Below are 21,218 nucleotides of genomic sequence, written 5' to 3' on the forward strand. Positions count from 1 at the left end.
AAATAATTTAATTTAGTTGCTCAATCAATTTTAAAACCACAATTGATAGTATTCTTCCATCCTTAACTACTGTATTTATATAAATATTAAACAGAGACGGTGACATTGGGCATCCTTGACGGACTCCTCGATTGATTGATTTCCATTCAGTTATACCAGAGTTAGTCTTTATTGCAATTCTGTTATTATAATAGACATCCATTATAGCATTTAATAATTGATTGGGGATATTTAATTATTTTAAAATTTCCCATGATCTTCCTCTAGAAACCATATGGAAAGCTTTCCTGAAATCAATAAATGCAAAATGTGTTTCAATATTATATTCTCTAGAAAGGAATAGCGAAAGCTTAAAAAGCGGTACTCACCTTGAAATTAATCTGCGATGGTTTACTTAGGAAGCGTGGTTAATGTTTAAGTTGAATTGTTGAATTGAAAATTAAAAGGGAGGGAAGTAGATAAAAGTTGACTGAGTTAAATAGGCGCAAGGAAATAGAAGTGTACACATCCAATCCTTGGTTGTCATCGAAATAACTAAATTTGGCTCATCAAAAACATCCAATACCCGTGCATACTACCATTTTCATAGTCTCATGTCCAACCAATCTGTCACAGAACTTACAACTCATGCCCAGACTCACAACCACAACCCGCTCATCGACTCTGCCATTTCAATCATTAAACTAAAATCCAGTTACAGAATACTCCAATATGAAGCCCTAGTTATTGAATGGTACAAGCACCACTCTAACCTCAAAATTCTAAATTCTAAACTCCCCTTCAATCTTTCCCCAATTTGGAACCTCTCGAGATTAAAGTTCCCACATGTCAAAAAAGGCATCACGAGAGTATAATTTTTTATTCTTAAAATATCACGCGCGTTCTCTCCCCACACATTGCCAACTGAAGACGTTCTCTAACTAACGAAAGTCCTCGTAAAGACTATTGGCTTCATCGGATTCACTTACATAGTTTTTAATCATTCCTTCTTCTCTTTATTTCGATGACAACCAAGGATTGGATGTGTACACTTCTATTTCCTTGCGCCTATTTAACTCAGTCAACTTTTATCTACTTCCCTCCCTTTTAATTTTCAATTCAACAATTCAACTTAAACATTAACCACGCTTCCTAAGTAAACCATCGCAGATTAATTTCAAGGTGAGTACCGCTTTTTAAGCTTTCGCTATTCCTTTCTAGTCCATTAACACGGTACTTGAAGATTTCTAAAAATTTCGTATTGTCAAATATTATATTCTCTTATTTTTCTCTATTAAAATTTTTAATGTAAAAGCTGGATCAATACAGAATCTTCCCTTCCTAAATCCATTCTGTTCTTCATATATATCAGGATAAATACATATTTCTGTAATTTTGCTGACAATAACTGTGCATATAATTTATATCCAACATTTAGAAGGCTTATTCTTCTGTAATTCTCACAACAAGATTTGTCACCTTTTTTTAATATAGGGATGACAAGGGCATTTTTCCAGCTTGAAGGACTTGTTCCTTGGTTCCAAATTAAATTATAGAATCTTAATAGGCATCTATGGAAATTATTACCAGCATATTTTATTAATTCTATGTTAATATTGTCTATGTTAATATGAAAAGTCATTGGAGACTTTTCACATTTACTGTAATTCAAAGCATCATTAAATTCTCGTAAAGATATATCATCCCTATTCGTATTTTCATTTGATGATATATTATACAAGTTAGTATTAATTTCTGTCCATAAATTTTGGAAGTAGTCTGACCAGGTTTCTTTTTTAATTATTTGAAGATTGGTATCTTCTTTAATGTCCTTATTCATATTTTTTATGATTTTATAAAAATTGGGTCTTTTCACTGATATACCCCTTTCCATTTTTGATATAAAATGGTCCCACATCTCTATTTTTCTTTCTACATGCCTTTCTAGCTATTGCTCTTTTTCTTTTATATTCAATTTCTGCTCCTATTGTTTTGCTGTTTACCCATTTTTTACAGGGTTCTTTCTTTTCCTGTATAATGATTTTAATATCATTATCCCAGTTCCCAATTCCTGTTTTTCTTTTCCATTTGCCTTTAGTTTCCAAACATTCATTTGCTATTGTAATGAGAATATTTTTTATATACCCTGGCATCTGTAATCATTGCCATTTTCCTTTTGCCAATAATATAATCTATTACACTTCTAAGATTCCTAGTATCCCACGTAAACGTGTGACTTCTTTATGTTTAAAAAATGTAATTATAATTTTTAATTCATTACCAATAACAAAATCTCTTAATCTATTCCCATTTTTATTACAAATTGATTCTCCATTTCTCCCTATATTAGCTCCATGTGGTGTATTACCCACTTGGGAATTCATATCACCCATTATAAGAAGATAGTCATTAGAATTAACCTTATATTTGATCCTTTGTAACTGTAAATAAAACTGATCGTTGTCTTCTACTTCACCTTCCTCAGGGCCATAGCAGCCAATAATTGTGAGATATCCTCTACTTATTTTCAGCCTTACTTCTAGGATTCTGTCATTCCAATATTTAGAGTACAAAATATTATTTTGAAGAGATTTATGGATAAATAACATTATTCCTGATTTTGCACGTACTTCTTTATTCATTCCACTGTAAATATATGTAAATATATTCAAGGAAGGTCCCCATGGACTGGAGATGTGCAAATGTATACCTAATTCACAAAGACAGAGGATGACACAAATAATTATAGACCTGTTAGTTTAACTTCTGTTATGGGGAATATAATGGAGTCATTGGTTAAAGAAGTAATTCAGGATCACCTAGACAAGAATTCAGTAATAGTTCAGATATAGCATGGGTTTGTTAAGGGGAAGTCTTGTCTGACCAATATGATTGGATATTACGATGTGGTCACAAAGGAAATGGATGCAAAAAATAATTTTGATATCATATACAGTAGACTCTTGATTTTCCGGGATGGATGGCAAAAAAAAAAAAATTCCTGGATAATCGATTTCCCATTAATTCAAAAATACAGTAGGTCCGCGACATACGTCCCAGAACTTCTTATGTAAGTCAAGTTTCATGTAACTCGGGAATGAATAATAAAATATTGCTACTATATCCCTGATATGCCAAAATTACAAAATCCCCATAACATCCTCAGAAGAATGAAGAAAAATAGTTATATATTTTTAATTAGTTCAATTAAAAACTTTATCTGAGAACAGCGGTGAATTAGCCAGAGTGGCAGATAAGAAAAGAAAACATAAAAGGAAGAAAAAACACATTTATTGTACTGTAAAAACTATAAAAATTTAGTTATTATAGTTGACTTCATTGGTGCCGATCGCTTCACCGCTTCTGGTATTCTGTCGTTCTGCTTTATAATTGTGTTCACCGTTGCCACTGACAAATCTGAATTCTGCATGATACTTGTTAATGTTTCACCATTTTCATACATCCTTATTATTTTAATTTTCTGATCCAACTCGTTGCTTTCCTTTTCTTTTTATATTCCACCTTCTCAACCATTTTCCAATACATTACTTGAGAATCTTATTATACAACTCCCATCTCCAAACCATCTTTGTGGTGATTTCAATGGCCACTATCCATTATGGGCATCACCTATGATGAACACAAGGGGCAATTTGATCGAAACTTTCATGAAAATAACAACCTAATCATATTAAACTGGATCTCCCACTTATATTCACCTACCTACAGGATCTACCCTTGCAATAGACAGTGTGTTCACCATCAATTTTTCCAAGTATGAGATGATCAGTGATAAACAATCCTCTAAACAGCAATCACTTTCCAATCATTTGTTCACTACAAAAATGAACAAGAGGTAACTCCACCTCTCGAGCAACGATCCACTTGGAAGTTCAACAAGGCAAACTGGGACAGCTACTATACACAGTTACAGTTAGGTAGGAGTTATGTTCAATGACCCACTGACAATGTAACTACTTCCATTACCAATCAGATACTAACTGCAGCTAAAGGTTCCATTCCGAAATCATGACCTCATAAGTACTCCCACCAAAACAACTGGTGGAATACAGATTGCTCTGATGCAGAACATGAGAAAAACTGTGCTTGGAACAATTTTGCAAGTTTTCTACCACCAGTAATCTAATCGGATATAAAATTAAAGCCAAATCAAGGCAGATTAGGCAAAAAGCCAAACGTGACTCCTGAATCATATATGCTCACTATCACCAAAGACTCTGACCCCCAGTTCATCTGGAGAAGAATACAAGTGCTAAATGGAAAATTCTTTTGACCATTCTCTCCAATACTCTGCTGGAATGGGATATATCTGTCTACACCTAAAAAAATTGGCAATGCCTTAACAGAATATCATATACTTTTACATTTATGATATTTATATCAATGTTATATAGGAATTTTGCTAGCAGAGACAGGGAGGTGATTAACCCTTGGTATAAGGCAAGGCCACACCTTGTGGTGTGGCCTTGTAGCATACAGGTCTGGAGGCCTAATTTTAGGAAGGATGCAGAGTTGTTAGAACGACTACAGAGAAGGGTAACAAGACTGGTGAGAGGAACAAAGGGGTGCACTTATGAAGAAAGGCTTAAGTTCTGCAAGTTGCAGCATCTGGAGACTAGGCACCTGCGAGGTGATCTGATTGAGGTATATAAGGCCTTGAATGGTTTGAGCAGGCTGACATGACAGGATACTTTTGCTTGCTCGGACTAAGAACCTGAGGGGGCATAGATTCAAATTGAGGAATGACAGTTGTAGAATAGATGTGCAGAAATTTGCCTTTAGCCACCGGGTAGTTGATTGCTGGAACAGACTTCCATCTGTTGTTGTGGAAGTTGATAGCTTAAATAAATTTAAAGCAGAACTAGACAAACATTTTGAGTGACTGGATGGGTGAAATAGGAAGGTTTTTTTTTTTTTTTTTTTGGCTGATGCTGTATAAGTTTGTTTTGCTTTCTTGCATCATATGCCTCAACTAATGCTAAAGAATCATTCTCTACAAAACCTGCTTGCACTTCTTACTCTGTCACCTTTCAGCACATCAAGACAGATGCAGAATATCACAAAATTAATTTCACACGTTCCTCACTTCTATACAACAAACTATTTAATTTAACTCAACAGAACTTAAGGAATCTTTAAATAAATTTTCAAGTAGTGCTGCCGGCCCAGATGACATTCAGTGCATTATGCTAAAACAATTACTTGAAGAGGACTTATGTACTCTGCTGGTTTTCTATAAAGAGATCTCAGAAAAATTTTATCCTCTTTCGAGGCACCATTCTTTCATTCTTGCCATACTAAAACCAGGCAAAGACCCTTCCTTGGTTTAAAATTATAGAACAATATCTCTTACAAGCTGCATGGGAAAATTTTTTGAGAGAATGGTATATACGAGGCTTACAGGAATCTTAGAATCAGAGAATCTTTTATCAGATCATCAGTATGGCTTTCATAAGAACAGATTTGCTCTTGATGTACTCCTCAAAGCTGAATCAAATATTCACAATGGCTTTGTCATGAAACAGCATCGAATCATATTGAAAAGGCATTTACCCTACCTAGAGAGATGATGTTATTATGGACCTTTACCATCTAGGACAAAGGGGTTATACACCTCAGATATTTCAGAATTTTCTTTGCCTACACTCTTTTCAGGTCTGCTATCAAAGTATCTTGCTTATACCCCATATTCAGGACAGAATACAACAGGATTTATACTCAGTGCAACTTTATTCACAATCCAAGTCAACAACATGATTCGAGACATCCCCAAAACTGCCGAGGCTTACTTGTATGTGGATGGCCTCCCCATCTCCTGCCAGTTGCAAAGCATGAACATCATTGAACGTCAACTCCAACTTGCCATAAACAGAATTGAATCCTGGACCTCAAGCAATGGATATCAACTAGCAGAACAGAAATCTACCACCACTCTCCTTTGTAGGCGATTTACTTTCCACCCCATACTGAACTACAGCTAAACAACAGTCTGAGACTACTAGAAACGCATCAGATTTTTTGTGCCTGATAATAGATAGCAAGCTAAATTTTCAAGCGCATATCACTCACCTTCTGGTTCCTTATATGGATTAAAAGCATATAATTCACAAGGCACATTACCATAAGTGGTCTAGCAACAAACTTTACCAGATAAAACAAGATCCAAAGTTGTAGCTATCAGGGTTCAGATGGATCAGAAGAAAAGAAGTGGCATTGGCAAGACTGAGAATTGGGCACAATCATCTTACACAGCTGTATTTATTATTGGGAGAAAATTCACTACAGTGCACATCCTGTCACACTCAACTCGCAGTCTGTTACTTTCTGGTAGACTGTCCACTTTATTCATCCATCTAGCACCTTCCAGGCATTCTGAAGGCTGCATGAAGCTTAGATTTTAACAAATTTCCTTAGACTTCATGCCAACATAGAAGAACTCTTAATATACTTGAAGCATATTTGTCTATACACATGAATATTAAATATCTATAATATATTAAATAAACTAAGACAGACACAATGTGGCTTCAGTAACCCTTGTGTCGTTAAACATTATATCAACAACTATTCTGTACAAACTTTTTTTTTCAATTTAAATTTATGTCCCTTTATGTGTGTTATCTAAGAAAAAGTATACAGAGATCTATAAAATTGGGTGACTAACTGAAATTTTAAATTTATAAATTAAATTCTACATACTGAGCCAATTTTTGTGAAGTACGTCATCTGTCTGGCAGGCTGCCACACCATGCAATTGTTGTTCCTGTGATGTTCCTTCTATCTGAAAAAAGTTAATTTCAGAAATATATGTACTATATATTAATCATGGCACACAATTTTTTGCAAATATTTTCTAGTCAGTAATAAAATATCAGGGGGTATCCAAAGTATCAAAAATAATTAAAAATAAATTTGAAAGACATAAATAATAATATATGAGGTGCTACCCAAATGTTCCCAAAATTTGAATGTTGCAGGAACTATGTACAGTATGGACTTGTGGCGCTAGGTAACATTGCATGCATCCTTTGTGACTCAGTGTGTACTGAGCCACTGCTACTGGGTTAACAAGAGGAATGAATTTCTTCAGCACTGCCAAGACCTGTTTTAGGAGCACAGTAACTTTCAAGGAGATTTTATTAAAGCCCTGATAACAAGTGATTAGATTTGGATCTTCCATTATGACCTTTATTCTAAATGACAGTGAAGAAAATCCTTGAATTACAATATCATTACAAAAAAATTATTGCCACAGTGCTTTGGGACAGAGAAGGCCCAATTTTGATTGATTTTTATATAAAGGTTTAGATTATAAATAAGGAAAGATATTGCTAAACACTTAATAAACCTATATGTAGGATGAGGGAAAAACTCTCCAAGCTAGGTCTGCAGTTTTCATCTGAATGAAGGGTGAAATTGGCTCCATCTGAATTTCTTCTATTTTGACATGTGAAGAGATATCTTCATGAAAAACAATTTTTGAGTAATTAGGAGCTGAAATAGTGACAGCTGGCTTCAGTGTCATAGTCCACCCTTTTACCATAGTGCATAAGTGAGTTGGAAAGAATGATAGCAGAAATGAAAAATATTGATAATTTCCAAAACAAAATGAATACATAGAATAATGTGTACGTGCTTTGCTTCCCAGTATTTGTTTAATAAATGATATTAATTTCAACGTTATATCTGTTGTCTTTATGCTTTTGTAACCAAAAAGCCGACATTGCCATGAAATTCAAATTGCATCTTTGTTTACAGTTCAAGATTACTTGCCTTTCCACTCACACAAGTTAATTTTGAAAACTTTGTTACTGTTTATTTATGAACCAACCTGTATTTAGCTTTAGCTGTTTTCAAATTTTCAAAAGAATAGCTTGTTTGAATTAATAAAAACAGGACTATATCTTGTCCTATATATGTAGTTTCTTTTTATTATTATTGGGTTTTTTTTTTTTGTTTGTTTGTTTCCACAAGTTGGAAACAGTTTTGTATTATTTTTAAAGAAATTGTGTCTACAAAATAAGATCTATAATCTAGAAGCATTATTGGGCTAAAGCCTCGGATTGCATAGAAGTTAACTGATGTACAGGTTAGTGCAAATACAAAACTTTAGTATGCAGCAAACTGCTGAAGTAACTAAGAATTGGCATCATTTAAGTATATCTCATATTGTGAATACCCCACAATGAGTTGCCATGATATTGTACCAATTCGAATAAGTAATGCTTCACCAATGGAGAAGACTATTGTATGCAGTAGTTTTCTGCTACTAAAATGATGCATTTGCATTAACCTGTATATCATCTATAATTTAATGACTAATCTGTTAAAAGTATGCTATGCCTAATTTGAAATTTTCCAATCTTTGGTGAAAATTCCTGTCAAGTTAGTGAGAGTGAAGTTGTTTGTTGTGAGTTGCTATTCAGTATATGTAAGAATGCTTTTAAAATATAAAATAAAACTATTCTTTACTTCAAGTGAATAATTTTATTTTCTGATGAATAAATTAAACAAATATCCCACAATTTTATCATGGGGTACTTCTGTAGTTAATTTATAGAAAATATACAGATTTTTATTATTATTCTTTATGTATCACTTTTATACAGATCATTTTCTTTTCATATGAGATTTGAGCACTGTATGCAGGATGCTATTACAATTCATACAAATCTTATTAATCAATATTCTTTTGCATATCTTTAATTATACTGTAAATTTCTTCACATAGTATTTCTGTAATTCACAATCAAAATATGAGGTGCTACCCAAAATGTATTTATAAAATAAATTAGACTCATCCTGAGTCTGGATGCTTCCTGAAATCCTTCTTTGTCATAATGTTCAACACCGCCTGTGATTCGGTTTGGATATCCTCTACGCTACCAAATCTTCAATATGTGGACCGGCATGTTATCGCAATGAAGGACCTAGTTCTTTGTGTTCCACTTCTCTGGACGTTTCCTCCTGACGACTTCCCTTAACTGCTTCAGGACATCATAGTAGAACTTTGCATTCATAGGCTGGCCAGGAGCAATGAATTCCTTATGGATAATCCCATCAATATCCAAAAAACAGATCGGTACGGACTTCACATTGCTCCTCGCTTGTCGGACTTCCTTTGGTCGGGGCGAAGATGGGCTCTTCCACTGGAATGATTGTTGCTTCATTTTTGGGTCATACCCATATACTCAACTCTCATCACCAGTGACGACCGTAGAAAGGAAGTTTTGATCACTCCTGGCCCGTTTTTGAAGATCTCTGCTAACTTCCATGCGATGCTGCTTTTGGGCTTCACTCGGTAACCGGGGCATGAACTTGGCTGCAATCCTTCTCATGTTAAACTTATCTGACATGTACCTTATGATAGTCCTACAATACTACATATGTTGTGGATGGTCCACCTGCGGTCTTCACGGATCACCACCAAAACTTCTGCAACATTTTTTTCAGGGTGGCGCTCAATAATACACGCCCAGAGCGATCGTCATCATCAAACGACATTCTATCGTTTTTAAAATGGTTAAACCAGTAGTTATTATTATTATTAGCTATATGGTGCAAGGAAGCCTGAGGCTTATGCTGCACCAGCCAAAAAAAAAAAAAAATAAAAAATTCCCGAGTTACAGAGAGAGAGAGAGAGAGAGAGACAAAAGTAGAAGGGAATCACCAAGAAGAGACGGATGATGATATCCAGCTCAGGACCCTGGGTGTGCCAAGCCCATACTCACCAGATGTGAGCCTCTGGGGGATCCATTGCAGTAGATGACAAACTTTGTCCTGCTTCGTACTTCTTAATCATCTTCATTTCTAAATCAATTTTGTTTCGATTCCTGGCACTGCCACCACTTGCACTTTTCGTTAGCAGCTTTCCCTTCATCATTGCAATACGTAAATAGGAATGAAAAGAAGTTTCTGAAAATTAGCATTAGCATTAGTTGAGGCATAGGATGCAAGAAAGCAAGCTTATGCAGCATCAGCCAAAAAAAAAAAAAATTGCTCCCATTTCACCCCTCCATTCGTTCAAAATACCTGTCCAGCTCAGCTTTAATTTATTTAGGCTATCGGCTTCCACAACAAAGGATGGAAGTCTGTTCCGCTGGCTAAAGGCAAACTTCCACACATATATCCTACATCTGTCTTTCCTCAATTTGAATTTATGCCCTCTCAGGTGATTATTCTGAGCAAGAGGAAGAATCCCATCAGCATTGAGCATGCTCAAACCATTCAAGGCTTTATACACCGCAATCAGATCACCTCACAGGTGCCTAGTCTCCAGACACTGTAATTTGCAAAATTTAAGCCTTTTTTTTGTAAGAGCAACCCTTTGTTCCATTCACTAATCTTGTTGACCTTCTCTGTACTCGTTCCAACACCCCTACATTCTTCTTAAAATGAGGCCTCCAGACCTGAATACAGTACTCAAGGTGTGGCCTGACCATTGCCTTATACAAGGGGATAATCACCTCCTTATCCCTGCTAGAAAAATTCCTGTATATCATTGACAAGACACTATGAGCTACTCTTGCAAACCGTCTGCACTGCTCTGAAAACTTCATATCTGCCTGCACTATTACCCCCAGGTCCTTTTCGTTCTCTACCAATGTCAGTGTAGTGCCACAGAGTTGATACATCACTGTGGGGTTACTGCTTCCCATATGTAGTACTTTACATTTGTCAATGTTAAACTTCATTTGCCACCTCTCAGCCCATCTGCTCAACTTTTCTAGATCCTGTTGCAGCAGCATACTATCATTAGTGTCCTTAACAACCCTGCCAACCTTCATATCGTCTGCAAACTTGTACATTAAGCTTGATATAACTTCAACAATATCATTTATAAATACAGAAAACGACAGTGGATCCAGCACTGAACCCTGAGGGACTCCACTGATAACATTAGTCCATGATGAGTAGTGTCCATTGATTACCACTCTGTCTTCTCCCACTCAACCATCCCTTTATCCATAGCAGCAATTTGCCTCCACTGCCACACTGTTCCAATTTGTTCAGCAGTCTTCCATGTGCAACAGTATCAAAAGCCTTTCTAAGATCCAAATATATGATATCGAAGTTATTTCCTGTATTCAGTTCCTTTGTGACCACATCATAGTATCCAATCAACCCATGTTTAGTCTCTAGAGCAAAGTTTCCAGCATCCCCCTCCCCCCATATTTCTCCTTCAACCCATGCATGGTGCTAAGTACTATAGCTTTTGATACCTTTCGTGTTTGGGGGTTTCATAAAAAAAAAAAAAAAAAAAAAATTGGTCAGGCAAGACTTTCCCTTAACAAAATCATTCTGTGTCCGAGCTATAACTGAAGTCTTGTATAGATGATCCTGCAGTGTTTCTTTAACCAGTGCCTCCATTAATTTTCCTGGAACAGAAGTTAAACTAACAGGTCTATAATTACTTGTGTCGCACTTTGATCCTCCTTTGTGAATTGGATTTACATTTGCACATCTCCAGTCCATGGGTACCTCCCCTGAGTCCAAAGAAGCTCTCATAATTATGCCTAAGGGGTTGCTTACTTCCTTTGCTGCGTCCTTTAATATAACTGGATAGATCCCATCCATCCCGGGTGCCTTTTTAATGTTTATCTTCAACAATTTCTCCTCCACTTTTCTCTGAGTTATTACAGAATCATCTAGCTCACTGCCAGCGTTTAACTCACATCTGGCATTCCCCTCCCTGAATAACTCCTCATGGGTGAATATAGATGCAGAATACTCATTTAGTTTGTTAGCCATCTGAGCAGGATCATCAACAGTTGAACCATCAATATCCAGGGGGAAAAATCTGATTCATGCCTTTCCTTCTAGAGTTTACATAGGTAAAGAATTCTTTGTTGTTTTTCTTTGCATCCTTTGCCAAGGATTTCTCATAATCTGCCTTTGCCTGCATAATCTCCTTTGTGACTTGGTTACAGACCAGCTTATATATCTATCATATGCTTCCATGTCACCCATTAATTTATATGTATCCCATGCATTTTTCTTCTCTGCCATATGTTTCATTAGTTCATCCAACATCCATTTAGGCCTAAACCTTGAACAATATTTCTTAGTTGGTATGTAAAGTCTAATAGCTTCCAAGATTAATTCTTTGAATCCTTCCCATTTTGAATTTGCTGTTGGTAACATCATCAGTTGGTCCCACCGTATAGAATTTAAATACCGTCTCAGACCACCGTAGTCGCCTTTACGAAAGCAAAAACCCTTCCCGTTACCCCTGATGGTAGTTACCTCTTTGAGTAAATCCCACTTCAGCACACTGTGATGACTGCCACCTAGTGGTTCCTTTATCTGCAGATTCTTAATGTATGAAGAATCACTACTGAATAATCAGATCAAGAGTATTACTCCCTCTAGTTGCCTCCCGAACATGCTGCTATAGAAAACAATCGTCCAATAAATCCACAAAAGATTTGATAGTGTGCGAGTGACCAACCCACAAGTTCCAGTCAATGTCTTGGAAATTAAAATCCCCATTATAAGACAATCTGATTAACTGATGACCTCTGTTTCTCTGTACAGTTTTTCATTATACTCATCAGAGTCATTAGGCCTATAACCACTCATACTGTAAATTTTGCTTTCCCAGTGCTTATGTCACATCAAACTAACCCAACACCGTACTTTCTACTTATGTCAAATGTGTGCACTTCCTTTGATTTTATGTGCTTCTTAACTAATAGCACAACCCCTCCTCTCTTCCTATCCTGGCTATCCCCTTTGTACACATTGTACTCACCAAATTCTGCATTCCTTATATCTGTGACACCATGTCTGTGATATCCCAACAATATCTGCCATTTTGACTAATGTCTCAAATTCATCAAATTTATTTACTAAACTCCTAGCATTGGTGTTCATGCAAGTGTACATGAACTGTTCTTATTTTTAGCTACCCTAACACAGCCCATATATTTACTTGTACCGCAATGACTCCCAGCAGTCCCTTAAATACCCTGCACCTTGTTTCCAGGCTGCTGCTCATTCCAATAGAAGCAGTGCAAAAATCACTTTCACCTCTGCCAATGGCTATGTTAATCTATTAGTCCTTGTATCCCCCCCCCTCCAAACTAGCAGTTTTCCAACTCACCTGCCTTGATAGGATCAACAAATATACTTGCACCCTTTCTATTTGTGTGTATCCCATCCCTGTAGAAGCAGTCTCTCCTGTTAACAAGTACAGACCAGGCTGAAAAAAATTCTACCCCTTGAGCCTTGCACCATCTTTCGAGGGCGAAATTGATCGACAAGGCTCGCATCATATACTCCCTCCTATGTATAAATATAGTGCAAGCGCATCAGAAACTCCCTCCTATCTTGTCTGGGCAGAATTACAGACACTTTCAAATTCAACCCTAATTCATGGCTTTTTTTCATCAGTGACCTGTATTTGTTAAGTAATTCTGCCGTTCATTAGTGAACTACATCATTAGTGCCAACATGCACAACAATATCACCTTTTGTGTCCTTAAAAGATGATATCCACTCTACAATGTCATCAACCTTAGCCCCTGGCAGACATACCCTGGTCCTGTTCCACCTATCCTTTTAAATACCATGTTCCCCGTTTCCCCTAACAATAGGGTCACCAACTTTAGGCCAGACACAGACCAAGTAGTAGGTCTGTGTCTGGCCTAAAAGTATTGTCACCAAAAGCATGGTTCAAATTCCTATGGGTTTCTGCTGCTGTATTGTTAAGAAGGAAACAAAACTTGATGCATGCACATTGCTTCCTCACATCAGCCATCACAACAATCGCAAACTGTATGAAACACACCACGCTTTTTAATTAGACCGGGGTTCGAACCCGTGACTACCAAATAGAGAGGATGCAGAAAGGTCAGGGAATGACCACCACATATGATCGGCTAGGCATGGTTAGCATTATTTGCTTTCTTGCTTCAGGGTATGTGACTTTATGCTCCACTTTATACTTCTGGATTTTTCTCCCTGTTTTCCAAAGGTCCCACGCTTTAGAAAATGCAGGATGGCTTCCTGTACAGTTTGGGCAAGTGGGAGTGGAAGCTGTACAGTCTCCTTGGAGCCACAAATAGGACACACAGCATTGCCTCTGCATGCAGTCTGTGCATGGCCGTACTTCTGCCACTTAAAGCAGCGAATGGGATTCGCGATGTAAGGTCGAATCTTGCAGTTTAAGTAACCTGCTTTGACAGAGGATGGAAGATTCGGAGTGTTGAACGTCAAAATAATGGACCTAGTTGGAATTAGGTTGCCATCTTTTTTGGTCATTATTCTCTGAGCATGTGTCACCTTTTGTTTGCTAAGTTCTTGTACAATTTCTTCTTCAGAAACAGTTAGTAAGTCCCATTCACTGATAACGCCTTTAGACGTGTTCAGGGTGTTATGGGGTGTTAACTGATACTGGGATACTGTTGAATGTTGTTAAATTTAACAATTTTTCTGAATGAGATGTTTTTGAAGTTTCAATTAAAAGGTCTCCAGATTGAAGATGCTTCACCATTTTAGGGGATCCAACAACCGACTCTAAACATTTCTGTATTAGAAACGGCGATAACTTGCCTACAGGTTGTGTGGATAATGAGTGCATTATTAGAAATGCTGGCATATCTGCACTCTGTTTTCCAGTCCGCTGTCTCTTCGGATTATTCAAGTCATGCTCTGAATCAGAGTTGACAGGTCTGGAACCCATGGGCTCTAGCGGTGGATATGCATCACAATCCATCGTTGCTCCTTTCAGCCCTGGAAGAGGGAATTCCTTCTCCCAGGTTACCGACCCCGCCACGTGGAGGCAGGAGCGGTGCCAACCAGTGACCAAGCGATCAGCAGAAGAAGAGAGCAGTACGTTGCTAGCGATAGCAGTGACGTTGCAAGCGGGGTTAGCAGTGACATTGTTCAGCGAGGGAAGCAGTAACATTGCGAGTGGTGGAGGGATTATTTAAGCACTAGTACTCGCCCTAGGAAAATCACTAGAAAATCGCACTAGAAAGCTTGCTTGGGAACTATCGCTTGGCACTCGGGGGCCTGCTTTCTTGCATCACATGCCTCTACTACTATATCGATTCTTCTAGTAATATGTTCTCTGTATGCCATGCTGATACAGAGAAGTCACCCAGTTAATCCAAGAAGTGACTGCTGTAGGTCCTATTGAAGTGCTAACTACGTACAAATTACTAAAGTCTCCTATAATAAAAGATATTTTAATTTGGCTACTCATTATAGTTATGTATGAAGTTAATCACAATACTCACATATCTCTAGGTTGCAGCACATGTCTGTAGCACAACAACTTGCAGATTTGTTGTTCCACTCTTTATATCATGTTATAGAACCATAATATCATTTTGGTATTTTACAACTAAGTGGATAAACTTTATTGAACCTATGTGTATTTTTGACAAACACATTGTGTTTGTCATATTGAAATTCTTTGCCCTTTAGATCAGAGCAATATCAGGTTTCTATAATTCCTATTATGTTGGCACCAACCTGAATTGCCAATAATTAAAATCTATGAAATAAGTTTAGTATGCTTTTTGAGTTAGTATTCCAAAAAATGAGGTTAATGCTTTTTTTTCACACTCTTAAAAAAATAAGTTTAATACAGCCTCTGTGGCAACAGAACTATCATTATATCTCTGATTTAAAAATTAAACTGTAATTAGTTCTCTCATTCACTGTATGTTTGTAAATAATAAGTCCCTATAATAATGTGGTTCTATAAAACATGTCCCTTTTGTTATTATTTTTACTGGACTGCATGCTTTATTCAAATGATTGATCCCTAATGGTTCTGGGTTACAACTGACACCTATCTAAAAGTTTGGTTTGGTTTAAATTTGATTGGCGCATTAGCAACTAAGGCTATAATGCGGCAAAACCAGGTGATATATAAAAATTTTAAGTTTTACTGACCTAATTACTTAGGTCACCATGTCAAGATATAAAATAACAAAGGTATAAAATGTAGAAAAGATAAATCAATAAAGAAATAACAATAACATGTAAATTTTAAATACAAGTAAAAACCTTTATTGATTTAAAATAGCTAAAAACAGCAGACACATGGTCATTGTCGGATAAAATCTGACTGAGTGTATACGGCTCAGTCAGATGATTAAAAGCGGTAAAACGGATATTGCTAAAATCTGGACAGTCAATTAAAATGTGTCTGATTGATAAAATCGTGCCACAGGACTCACACATAGAAGGATCATCAGCCCTCAGCAAATACGAATGAGTCAAATGACTATGTCCTATGCGGGTCCGGGCTAGAACACCTTCCTCCTTACGATTCCTGCACAGACTAGACTGCCATGGTTCAATCACAGGCTTTATACGATATAATTTATTTGTAGTCTGTCTATTCCACGAATCCTGCCATTGGGAGTATATCTTTTGGTGTATTATTTGCCTGTAGTCTGTATAGGGGACTGACAGGCAGCGATTATTATTGGGAATTGCTGATTTCGCTGCGAATCATTTCCCCTAATTGCTGATTAGGGGAAATGATTTGTCAGCCAAATCATTTCTCCTAATCCCAATGTGGCTGGGAATCCAGCAGAAGCGGATATCATATTCACGTTCACGGAGGAAGTGAATCTTCTGCTGAATGCAAGACAGAACTGGATGAGAATTATATCTCACAGTTATTAAAGCCTGTAACACGCTGAGAGAGTCGGAATATAAAATGAACCGTTGGTATTGGCATTTACTAATGTGATCCAAGGCTAATATAGTGTGCAGCTCTGCAGTAAATATGCTGCATTCAGAGGGAATCTGTTCCGATGTAGTGGTGTCTGTAAAGACAGCAGCAGATCCTACACACGATTCCGACTTCGAGCCATCTGTGTAAACTGGTGCGAAGTCAGAATGTTTAGCTCGGTGTGCTGAATAAAGCTGCAGGTAGACAGATGACGGAGTGTCCGACTTTCCCCAATTTCTAAGGGACAAGTCACACACTGGAACATGAGCATTCCAGGGTGTAAGGGGTTGCTTTGGTGTTTGGGCAACCTTGTCTACCTTGATCTTAAGTTCTTTGAGTAGCTCTTGGAGATGAATACCAAAAGGATGATTGGCAGTCTTACGGGTGTTGTACAAATTTTCCCATCGTGGCTCAAAAACGAATGGCCACGTAAGATGGTCTGGCAGGGATTTCAGTTTTAAACCGTACTTTAGAGACAACTGCTTACGTTGAAGCGATAACGGTGGTTCGTTTGCTTCAACATATAAGCTCTGGACAGGAGAAGTTCGATATGCTCCAATTGCGATATGGAGAGCTGATGATGGACAGGATCCAGCCATCGAAGTACACTATCTCTGGCCGAATTGTATACCAGAGACCTGTAATCTAATCTGTATCACAAAGGCGAACGGTAAATGCGTAGTAGGGTGCATCAGTCCGCACCCCAAGATGTAGAGGAGAGATAGCGCAGAATATTCAGGCCTCTTGTGCACTTTGTGCGGAGTTGATGGATGTGATCCAGAATGGTCAGCTTTTTATTAAATATGAGTCCCAAGAATTTTGTGTCCACTGCTACTGGAATAGCATTTTGTTTGAGCCTTAATTCAGGTTCAGGATGAAGATTATGCTTACGACAAAAGTGTATACAAATGGTGTTTTGCAGTGAGAACCTGAATCCATTAGATAGAGCTCAGGAATTTAGGTGATCAATGGCTTTTTGCAGTTGTCTTTCTATAACCCTCATGTTGCATGACTGACAAAATATGCTAAAGTCATCAACATAGAGGGCACTCTTTACAGTTGGAGGAAGTTGTTCGGTGATGGAATTTACTTTGATGGCGAAAAGCGTGACACTTAATACTGATCCTTGTGGTATTTCCCTCCTCTTGACAGAAGGGACGAGAGAGTGAGGATTCCACACGAACTTGGAAAGATCGATTGGCTAAAAAGTTTTTAATAAAAATGGGGAGATGCCCTCTAAGACCAAGGCTATGCAAATCTTTTAAGATGCCAAATCTTCAAGTTGTGTCATACGCTTTCTCCACATCAAAGAATACAGACATCAAATGTTCACGTTTTAGGAAAGAATCCCGGATGGATGTTTCCAATCTAATAAGATGGTCCAGAGTGGACCGGTTCCGTCAGAAGCCGCACTGAATGTTAGAGAGAAGGTCATTCGATTCTAAATGCCACATTAAACGAAAGTTAACCATTCTCTCTAGGATTTTGCACAGACAGCTAGTCAGAGCAATAGGATGATAATTAGTAGTGACTTTTGGATCCTTTCCTGGCTTAGCAAAGGCAAGAATGATTGCTTTGCGCCAGGAATCCGGAAACTGCTCTTCAATAAAGATTCTGTTATATAGAAGGCGCAGGTGATCCATAGCTTTTGGTGGAAGATGCTTAATCATTTCATAATGGATGCCATCTAGTCCAACAGCACTTGCCTTTGAAAGAGTGAGGGCTCTTTTCAGTTCCTGTATAGTGAATGCCCCATTGTAGGGATAAAGGCTCTTAGACTTCAAATTAAGTGCCTGTTTTTCGATTTTATGTTTCAGGACCAGGAACTCTGGGGAATACGAAGATGTCGCAGAGATGTTAGAAAATGTTTCCCCAAGAGAATTGGCTATTGCAGTTGGATCTGCAATAGTGCATCCATTATAATCTAGGATTGAAGAATTGGGATGTATATTTTCCCTTCATTTTCTGGATTTTGTCCTAGACCAATTTAGTACTAGTGGACTGAGTAATTGATGAAGTAAAACGGATCCACGATTCCTTTTGACTCTGACAGCGGATATAGCGTGCTTTGGCTCGTGCGTGTTTAAAGGCTATAAGGTTGGCCGTGGTGGGATATTGTCAGAATATCCCCCAGGCTTTGTTTTGTGCCTTTTTTGCTGCTGTGCATTGTGAATTCCACCATGGTTTGGGAAATGGTGGAAACCGGGGAGATGTTTTTGGGACGGCATTCGCAGCTGCTTTGACAATAATTTCTGTGATGTACGTTACCGCATCATTGAAAGGCTCCTGACTGACGGTACTGAAGTCAAAATTTGCCTGATGGTGGAAGGCAGGCCAGTCAGCCTGATCAATCTTCCACCGTCGTAACCTGAAAGGAAGACATGGTCTCCCACTGTGTAACGAGGTTATCACAGGGAAGTGATCACTTCCATATGGGTTCTCCTCCACTTTCCAAGTAAGTGAAGGGAGTAGAGAAGGGGAGCAGATAGAGAGATCAATTGCAGAAAACATACGGGTAGGCATGTGGAAGAAGGTGTTTGTTCCAGTATTTAGAAGGGAAAGGTTATTGTCATTTTGCATATGCTATATGACTCGTCCCCTTCCATTGATGTTAGCACTACCCCACAGGGTGTTATGTCCATTAAAATCCTTGAGAAGTAAGAAAGGGGGAGGCAACTGTGTTATAAGATCATCAAGGTCTTCCTGGGAGATGTCAGTCCCAGGTGGCAAATAAATAGAGCAAACGGTTAATAAAAATCCCACTGTAAGGCGAATAGCAACAGCCTCTATGCTGGTTGTAACTAGCAATGGCTGAACTGGGGTCTAGTTGCCCACAAGGATAGCCATTCCTCCACGAGCAGGACCATCTGCAATTCTATCCTTACGAAAAATTGCGATGTTATGCATGGTGGGATCATCATTTGCCTTTAGATAAGTCTCCTGCAAGCAAAAGTAAACTGGCTCGTGCTTTTGCAGGAGGGACTTGATTGCATCTGTATTTCGCCGGAATCCATGACAATTCCATTGTAGGAATTTAGCCATTACTTTGGCATGGTGGGTCCATCAGGCGGCTTCCGAGGTGCTGAGGGCTTACTTTTGTCAGTCTTGGATTTATCTTTTTTGGGGAAGAATGGATGCTGTCCCGTGTCCATTTCTTCCTCTGCAAAGAGTTCCAAGACTGATTCATCCGGTAAACAATGGATGTAGAGAACCTCCATGTTCTCTACATCCATTGTTTCTGTTATTACTGGTGGCTCTTTACCACTTGGTTTTGGTAGTGGTGGAGCACTAGGAGGTACGGATATAGGAGTGGCAGCTGACTGTGTTTTTTTAGTGGGCTTTTGTGAACTCAATAAATAGTGTGCAATCGGAGTGAATGACTCTCTTGGTGGTACAGTCATCTCAGTTTGTGTACCGATAGTGCATTTAGCACTAAGTGCACTATCGGGAAACCTTCTTATGCCCAAAAGGGCATAAGGAGGTTTCCCGCTATTTATTGGTTAGATACATTTTCTGGCCTCTGGGTAGGAGATATTCAGCTCTGTCTTTAATTTTTGGATTTCTTTTTCATCATTTCCACCACTGGCATGCTCCAGAATAGGCGGGGTGCTCTCCTTGGCAGTTGGCACAGGCCGGTTTTGAAGCTGAGCATTTCTTGCTCTCATGGTCTTTAGCACCACATCGAGCACAGGCAGGGTTACCACGACAAGATGTTTGTGAGTGGCCGTATTTTTGGCATCTAAAACACCTCAGTGGGTTTGGAACGTAAATCCTCACTGGGCAGATTAGATAGCCTGCCTTGATGGAACTTGGAGGCCGTGGGGTGTTGAATGTGAAGATAAGAACTCGGGTAGGGACGAGATTCCCATTCTTTCGTATCGATATTCCCTTGACAGCTATCACTCCTTGGTCTTTTAATTCAGAGCAGATCTCTTCTTCAGAAACATGAAGAAGGTCCCACTCTGATATAACACCACATGAAGAATTCAGAGTTTTGTGGGGGGGGGTTATGGTGATAGGTATTCCCCCTATGGATGTAGAGTTCAAGATTTTTGCTGCTTGTTTGGTGCTGGAAGCTTCAATCAAAAGGTCGCCAGAACGCAGTCGTTTAATGGATTTTGGTGAACCTGCCAACCCTTCTAATCCTTTCTGGATAAAGAAGGGCAACATCTTTCCAATTGACTGCACTCCAGTGGAATGGAGAATGAGGAAGAGTGGCGTCACTGATGGTGGTGTGTCCTCAGTTCTGGCTCTTTTAATGGAGGTATTATCCGTGCTATCATCTCAATTAGGTAGGGGCCTTGTTAGGGCCACAGAAGAAGAAGGATTTAAATTACTCATAGGAGTAAGATAAAAATTTCCGATGGCCTAAGTACCTCACCCACCACGGAGCCCTACGAGGGGACGCTCACTCGTGAACTAGCAGGTACTACGTACATGAATGGGACGCCAAGTTCGCTTAGGAGCACCATACCCACGTTTCCAATAAGCCTTGATCCCGTCCCAGGGCCAAAGGGAG

At 38.4% G+C, this 21,218-nt stretch overlaps 1 protein-coding gene across 1 annotated transcript in view; it reads right to left on the reverse strand.

The window, feature by feature from the left end:
- The window catches only part of hob (bridge-like lipid transfer protein family member hobbit), a 916,854-nt gene that overhangs the window by 170,364 nt on the left and 725,272 nt on the right, over nucleotides 1–21,218 (reverse strand). The window contains exon 39 of the mRNA XM_090374277.1: nucleotides 6,700–6,781. Coding sequence (XP_090230403.1) covers nucleotides 6,700–6,781 — 82 coding nt within the window. The remainder of the gene's footprint in view (nucleotides 1–6,699; nucleotides 6,782–21,218) is intronic.

The sequence above is a fragment of the Mastigoproctus giganteus genome, chromosome 5 (genome assembly GCF_048544385.1).
Source record: "Mastigoproctus giganteus isolate SK-2022 chromosome 5, ASM4854438v1, whole genome shotgun sequence".
NCBI lineage: Eukaryota > Metazoa > Arthropoda > Arachnida > Uropygi > Thelyphonidae > Mastigoproctus > Mastigoproctus giganteus.